General features: G+C 46.6%; 1 protein-coding gene across 2 annotated transcripts in view; it reads left to right on the top strand.

Annotated features, from left to right (window-relative positions):
• Window positions 1-7225: 7225 nt before the first annotated feature.
• RCL1 (RNA terminal phosphate cyclase like 1) overlaps window positions 7226-8003 on the top strand; it is a 194802-nt gene continuing 194024 nt past the window's right edge. The window contains exon 1 of one of the 2 annotated variants that reach the window (XM_070794583.1): window positions 7226-7525. In XM_070794583.1, coding sequence (XP_070650684.1) covers window positions 7390-7525 — 136 coding nt within the window. In that variant the 5' untranslated portion in view covers window positions 7226-7389. The remainder of the gene's footprint in view (window positions 7526-8003) is intronic. The other variant, XM_019965997.2, reaches the window with a different exon arrangement.

Below are 8003 nucleotides of genomic sequence, written 5' to 3'. Positions count from 1 at the left end.
TTTGTAAGGCCTCCCCAGACAGCCATTTTGCTTTTTTGCATTTCTTTTCCATGGGGATGGTCTTGATCCCTGTCTCCTGTACAATGTCACGAACCTCATTCCATAATTCATCAGGCACTCCATCTATCAGATCTAGGCCCTTAAATCTATTTCTCACTTCCACTGTATAATCATAAGGGGTTTGATTTAGGTCATACCTGAATGGTCTAGTGGTTTTCCCTACTTTCTTCAATTTAAGTCTGAATTTGGCAATAAGGAGTTCATGGTCTGAGCCACAGTCAGCTCCTGGCCTTGTTTTTGCTGACTGTATAGAGCTTCTCCATCTTTGGCTGCAAAGAATATAATCAATCTGATTTCGGTATTGACCATCTGGTGATGTCCATGTATAGTCTTCTCTTGTGTTGTTGGAAGAGGGTGTTTGTTATGACCAGTTCATTTTCTTGGCAAAACTCTATTAGTGTTTTCCCTGCTTCATTCCGTATTCCAAGGCCAAATTTGCCTGTTACTCCAGGTGTTTCTTTTTTTTTTTAAACTTTACAAATTGTATTAGTTTTGCCAAATATCAAAATGAATCTGCCACAGGTATACATGTGTTCCCCATCCTGAACCCTCCTCCCTCCTTCCTCCCCATACCATCCCTCTGGGTCATCCCAGTGCACTAGCCCCAAGCATCCAGTATCGTGCATCGAACCTGGACTGGCAACTCGTTTCATACATGATATTATACATGTTTCAAAGCCATTCTCCCAAATCTTCCCACCCTCTCCCTCTGCAACAGAGTCCATAAGACTGTTCTATACATCAGTGTCTCTTTTGCTGTCTTGTACACAGGGTTATTGTTAGCATCTTTCTAAATTCCATATATATGCGTTAGTATACTGTATTGGTGTTTTTCTTTCTGGCTTACTTCACTCTGTATAATAGGCTCCAGTTTCATCCACCTCATTAGAACTGATTCAAATGTATTCTTTTTAATGGCTGAGTAATACTCCATTGTGTATATGTACCACCGCTTTCTTATCCATTCATCTGCTGATGGGCATCTAGGTTGCTTCCATGTCCTGGCTATTATAAACAGTGCTGCGATGAACATTGGGGTACACGTGTCTCTTTCCCTTCTGGTTTCCTCAGTGTGTATGCCCAGCAGTGGGATTGCTGGATCATAAGGCAGTTCTATTTCCAGTTTTTTAAGGAATCTCCACACTGTTCTTCATAGTGGCTGTACTAGTTTGCATTCCTACCAACAGTGTAAGAGGGTTCCCTTTTCTCCACACCCTCTCCAGCATTTATTGCTTGTAGACTTTTGGATCGCAGCCATTCTGACTGGTGTGAAATGGTACCTCATAGTGGTTTTGATTTGCATTTCTCTGATAATGAGTGATGTTGAGCATCTTTTCATGTGTTTGTTAGCCATCTGTGTGTCTTCTTTGGAGAAATGTCTATTTAGTTCTTTGGCCCATTTTTTGATTGGGTCATTTATTTTTCTGGAGTTGAGCTGTAGGAGTTGCTTGTATATTTTTGAGATTAGTTGTTTGTCAGTTGCTTCATTTGCTACTATTTTCTCCCATTCTGAAGGCTGCCTTTTCACCTTGCTAATAGTTTCCTTTGATGTGCAGAAGGTTTTAAGTTTAATTAGGTCCCATTTGTTTATTTTTGCTTTTATTTCCAATATTCTGGGATTTGGGTCATAGAGGATCCTGCTGTGATTTATGGTGGAGAGTGTTTTGCCTATGTTCTCCTCTAGGAGTTTCATAGTTTCTGGTCTTACGTTTAGATCTTTAATCCATTTTGAGTGTACTTTTGTGTATGGTGTTAGAAAGTGTTCTAGTTTCATTCTTTTACAAGTGGTTGACCAGATTTCCCAGCACCACTTGTTAAAGAGATTGTCTTTAATCCATTGTATATTCTTGCCTCCTTTGTCAAAGATAAGGTGTTCATATGTGCATGGATTTATCTCTAGGCTTTCTATTTTGTTCCATTGATCTATATTTCTGTCTTTGTGCCAGTACCATACTGTCTTGATGACTGTGGCTTTGTAGTAGAGCGTGAAGTCAGGTAGGTTGATTCCTCCAGTTCCATTCTTCTTTCTCAAGATAGCTTTGGCTATTCGAGGTTTTCTGTATTTCCATACAAATTGTGAAATTATTTGTTCTAGCTCTGTGAAGAATACCGTTGGTAGCTTGATAGGGATTGCATTGAATGTATAAATTGCTTTGGGTAGTATATTCATTTTCACTATATTGATTCTTCCAATTCATGAACATGGTATATTTCTCCATCTATTAGTGTCCTCTTTGATTTCTTTCACCAGTGTTTTATAGTTTTCTATATATAGGTCTTTAGTTTCTCTAGGTAGATATATTCCTAAGTATTTTATTCTTTCCGTTGCAATGGTGAATGGAATTGTTTCCTTAATTTCTCTGTTTTCTCATTATTAGTGTATAGGAATGCAAGGCATTTCTCTGTGTTGATTTTATATCCTGCAACTTCACTATAATCATTGATTAGTTCTAGTAATTTTCTGGTGGAGTCTTTAGGGTCTTCTATGTAGAGGCTCGTGTCATCTGCAAATAGTGAGAGTTTTACTTCTTCTTTTCCAATTTGGATTCCTTTTATTTCTTTTTCTGCTCTGATTGCTGTGGCCAAAACTTCCAAAACTATGTTGAATAGTAATGGTGAAAGTGGGCACCCTTGTCTTGTTCCTGACTTTAGAGGGAATGCTTTCAATTTTTCACCATTGAGGATAATGTTTGCTGTGGGTTTGTCATAAATAGCTTTTATTATGTTGAGGTATGTTCCTTCTATTCCTGCTTTCTGGAGAGTTTTTATCATAAATGGATGTTGAATTTTGTCAAAGGCTTTCTCTGCATCTTTGACTCCAGGTGTTTCTTGACTTCCTACTTTTGCATTCCAGTCCCCTATAATGAAAAGGACATCTTTTTTGGGTGTTAGTTCTAAAAGGTCTTGTAGGTCTTCATAGAACCATTCAACTTCAGCTTCTTCAGTGTTACTGGTTGGGGCATAGACTTGGATTACTGTGATATTGAATGGTTTGCCTTGGAAACGAACAGAGACCATTCTGTCATTTTTGAGATTGCATCCAAGTACTGCATTTCGGACTCTTTTGTTGACCATGATGGCTACTCCATTTCTTCTGAGGGATTCCTGCCCGCAGTAGTAGATATAATGGTCATCTGAGCTAAATTTACCCATTCTAGTCCATTTCAGTTCGCTGATTCCTAGAATGTCGACATTCACTCTTGCCATCTCTTGTTTGACCACTTCCAATTTGCCTTGATTCATGGACCTGACATTCCAGGTTCCTATGTAATATTGCTCTTTACAGCATCAGACCTTGCCTCTATCACCAGTCACATCCACAACTGGGTATTGTTTTTGCTTTGACTCCATCCCTTCATTCTTTCTGGAGTTATTTCTCCACTGATCTCCAGTAGCATATTGGGCACCTACTGACCTGGGGAGTTTCTCTTTCAGTATCCTATCATTTTGCCTTTTCATACTGATTATGGGTTTCTCAAGGCAAGAATACTGAAGTGGTTTGCCATTCCCTTCTCCAGTGGACCACATTCTGTCAGATCTCTCCACCATGACCTGCCCATCTTGGGTTACCCCTGGGCATGGCTTAGTTTCATTGAGTTAGACAAGGCTGTGGTCCTAGTGTGATTAGATTGACTAGTTTTCTCTGAGTATGGTTTCAGTGTGTTTGCCTTCTGATGCCCTCTTGCAACACCTACCGTCTTACTTGGGTTTCTCTTACTTTGGGCGTGGGGTATCTCTTCACAGCTGCTCCAGCAAAGCGCAGCCATTGCTCCTTACCTTGGACAAGGGGTATTTCCTCACCGCCGCCCTTCCTGCCCTTCAACGTGGGACAGCTCCTCTAGGCCCTCCTGCGCCCGCGCAGCCACAGCTCCTTGGACCTGGGGTTGGTTCTCCCGGCCACCGCTCCGGCCTCTGGCATGGGGTAGCTCCTCCTGGCCACCGCCCCAGACCTCGGACGCGGGGTAAGTCCTCTCGTCTCCACCTCTGACCTCGGACGTGGGGTAGCTCCTCTCGGCCCTGTGACGACCGGTGCGCTAAGCGCAGGCGGCTGCGACGACCTGTGCACTAAGCGCGGCCGAGAGGAGCCACCCCACGTCCAAGGTCAGGGGCAGAAGTCAGGAGGACCCCATGCCCGAAGGGCGGCGGCCAAGAGGAGTTACCCCATGACCCAGGTCAGGGGCAGCGGCGAGAGTACCAGTGGGCCTTAGGAAGCATCATTACAAACAAAGCTAGTGGAGGTGATGGAATTCCAGTTGAGCTATTTCAAGTACTAAAAGATGATGCTGTGAAAGTGCTGTACTCAAGATGCCAGCAAATTTGGAAAACTCAGCAGTGGCCACAGACCTACAAAAGGTCAGTTTTTATTTCAATACCAAAGAAGGGCAGCACCAAAGAATGTTCAAACTACCACACAGTTGGACTCATCTCACATGCTAGTAATGTTCAAAATTCTCCAATCCAGGCTACAACAGTAGGTAAACTGTGTACTTCCAGATGTTCAAGATGAATTTAGAGAAGGCAATGGCACCCCACTCCAGTACCCTTGCCTGGAAAATCCCACAGACAGAGGAGCCTGGTAGGCTGCAGTCCATGGGGTCGCTAAGAGTCGGACATGACTGAGTGACTTCACTTTCACTTTTCTCTTTTCATGCACTGGAGAAGGAAATGGCAACCCACTCCAGTATTCTTGCCTGGAGAATCCCAGGGACGACGGAGCCTGGTGGGCTGCCATCTATGGGGTCGCACAGAGTCGGACACTACTGAAGCAACTTAGCATAGCATAGCATAGAAAAGGCAGAGGAATCAGAGATCAAATTGCCAAGATTCATTCAGTCATGGAGAAAGCAAGAGAATCCCAGAAAAACATCCACTTCTGCTTGAAGTGAAGTGAAAGTCGCTCAGTTGTGTCTGACTCTTTGTGACCCCATGGACTATACAGTCCATGGAATTCTTCAGGCCAGAATACTGGAGTGGGTAGCCTTTCCCTTCTCCAGGGGATCTTCCCAACACAGGAATCGAACCAGGGTCTCCTGCATTACAGGTGGATTCTTTTACCAACTGTTCTGTCAGAGAAGTAGATCACAGTAAACTGTGGAAAACTCTTCAAGAGATGGGAATACCAGACCACCTTAACTGCCTCCTGAGAAATCTGTATGCTGTCAAGAAGCAACAGTTAGAACTGGACATGGAACAACAGACAGGGAAAGTAGTACATCAAGGCTGTATATTGTCACCCTGCTTATTTAACTTCTACGCAGAGTACATCATGCAAAGTGCTGGGCTGGATGAAGCACAAGTTGAAATCAAGGTTGCAGGGAGAAATATCAGAAAAATCAGAAACCTCAGATATGCAGATGACACCACCTGTATGGCAGAAAGTGAAGAGGAACTAAAAAGCCTCTTGATGAAAGTGAAAGAGGAGAGTGAAAAACCTGGCTTAAAACTCAACATTCAAAAAACTAAGATCATGGCATCCGGTCCCATTACTTCATGGCAGTAGATGGGGAAACAGTGGAAACAGAGAGCTTATTTTCTTGGGCTCCAAAATCACTGCAGATGGTGATTGCAGCCATGAAATTAAAAGACACTTGCTGCTTGGAAGAAAAGCTATGAGGAACCTAAACACCACATTAAAAAGCAGAGACATTGCTGACAAAGATCCATCTGGTCAAAGCTATGGTTTTCCAGTAGTCATGTATGGATGTGAGAGTTGGACTATACAGAATGGTGAACACTGAAGAATTGATGCTTTTGAACTGTGGTGTTGGAGAAGACTCTGGAACGTCTCTTGGACAGCAAGGAGATCAAATCAGTCAATCCTAGAGGAAATCAGTTCTGAATATTCATCGGAAGGACTGATGCTGAAGCTGAAACTCCGATATTTTGGCCACCTAATGCAAAGAACTGACTCACTGAAAAAGACTCTGATGCTGGGAAAGATTGAAGGCGGGAGGAGAAGGGGCCGACAGAGGATGAGATGGTTGGATGGCATCACTGACTGCATGGACATGAGTTTGAGCAAGCTCAGGAATTTGGTGATGGTCAGGGAAGCCTGGCGTGCTGTAATCCATGGAGTCACAGAGTCAGACTCGACTGAGGGACTGGACTTAACACCTCTAATAGCCTATAGGAGTTCAGACCTTCCAGTGGTTCCTCATAACTCTTAACCCACATTAAGGCTAGCCATCTTCTTTAATCTTACTCAAACTCTGACCCCTTCCAGAAGCCCCTCTTTTCTCATATGTTCTGGAACTCATGATCTGTAATATTTCCCGAGAATAGCTGCAAACCAACCGTATTATGGTATTGAACTCCCAAGTCTGCAGTCATTTTATAGTTAATTGTGTTATCTTCGAAGATTTTTCAACAGAGTGACATAATCCAATCTTTGCAAAGATTTTGGTGTGCAAGATTTGGTGTGCAGCTACCCGTTTTGAGGCATGAGAGGCGGGAGGACCTGACTTGGCATGAAGCACAGTGACAGTAAAGGAAGCCACTGAGGTTAAAGTGGCAAAGCTTCATGTCTAGTAAACAATGGCCTGGTATCTGAAGACTTCGGTTCCTGGGCATGGTGCTATTGCCAGTCTCGCAGTGTTGCTGGTGTCTTCCCCAAGTGTAGGGAAGGAATGACACTACCTCGCAGGGTCACAGAGGGGAGCGAGGGGATAAAACTGGCTTCGTGCTCAGCACTGTGTCTGCCAACAGGGTAAAGCGCGCCAATCCTGTTTTCTATTAAGAAAAAGCGGGGGGAGATTATACTATCCACATCCCAGAGATTGCCGTTAGTGGTGAGCCTAAGTACCAGGCCTGCTGTTCACTCCCCTTACCCCTACGGGGGAAAGACCCGAAGAAACTGGCAGGGAGGGTGTGTTACAGAGCGTCCGCTCCCAGGCCTCTCCGCAATCCACCCCCAGCCCCAAAGCTCCTCCAGCCGAGAGCTGTTGCCGGGGCCCGGGCGCCGCCCAACTCCAGCGCAGGCCAATGGTAGCGCGGCCTGGGCACCGCCCAGCCTCAGTGAAGGCCTATAGCGGCGCGGCACGGGCACCGCCCTGATTCTCCTCCGGCCAATAGCGGCATGGCCCGGTGCGGGGGACTGCCTCCAGCCGGGCGGGTAGGTGGAGAGGCGGTCACCGGCTCCGCCTCACTCCCCTCTGACCCGGTGTCTCGTCTCTCTCTCTTCCTGTTCCAAACCACGTGGACGCGCCGGGGGCTGCGGGAGGGAACCCAGGCCGCCCCTGCCGCTGTCGCCGCTACTGCCATACCGCGACCCCCTCGCCCATCCGAAGTCGCCTCGTCCCTGCTGCCCGCGGCTTTGCGGAGGGCGTGCACATGGCGAGCCAGGCGCACTCCCTCAGCTACTCAGGCTGCAACTTCTTGCGCCAGCGTCTGGTCCTGTCCACTCTGAGCGGGCGCCCAGTCAAAATCCGAAAGATTCGGGCCAGAGATGACAACCCCGGCCTCCGAGGTAACTCCGGGGCGCGCAGCTCGCAGGGTGGGCGCAGGGCCCGAGGGGAGACCGCGCTCTTGCCCTGGGGTCCGGGAGGCAGGGAGCCTCCGGGTTCCGTGGGCGCGTAGGGGGCTCGCAGCGCGTCGCCCCCACACCAGAACGCGCTTGAGGTTGTGGGGAGGCGGGGTCGCGCCCCGAGGACTGAGCTCTGGTGCGCGCGGCGCTCCGCGTCTCCCAGGCGCTGGTAGTAAACAGCTACACGTTTTCCAGCACTATGTGTTGCAACATATCCCAGGCATCGCCCCCTCGTTTGTCTTGAGTCTCTCTTGCTCTCGCTATTAACCTCTCAAAAGAGAGAAACAGTTTGTTGGACCGACATGTGGTGAATGGGCAGATGAAAAGACGGAGAGAGATGTGGAGAGAGCGAAGTACCACTGGTTGGTATTGTCCCCTGTCCCAAAACAGGTCTCAGAAGCAGATGTCCCCTTGGTCGCCA

The sequence above is a fragment of the Bos indicus genome, chromosome 8 (genome assembly GCF_029378745.1).
Source record: "Bos indicus isolate NIAB-ARS_2022 breed Sahiwal x Tharparkar chromosome 8, NIAB-ARS_B.indTharparkar_mat_pri_1.0, whole genome shotgun sequence".
Taxonomy (NCBI): Eukaryota; Metazoa; Chordata; class Mammalia; order Artiodactyla; family Bovidae; genus Bos; species Bos indicus.
Note: the sequence above shows the minus strand (reverse complement) of the source record. Positions and strands in the feature narration are given on the sequence as shown.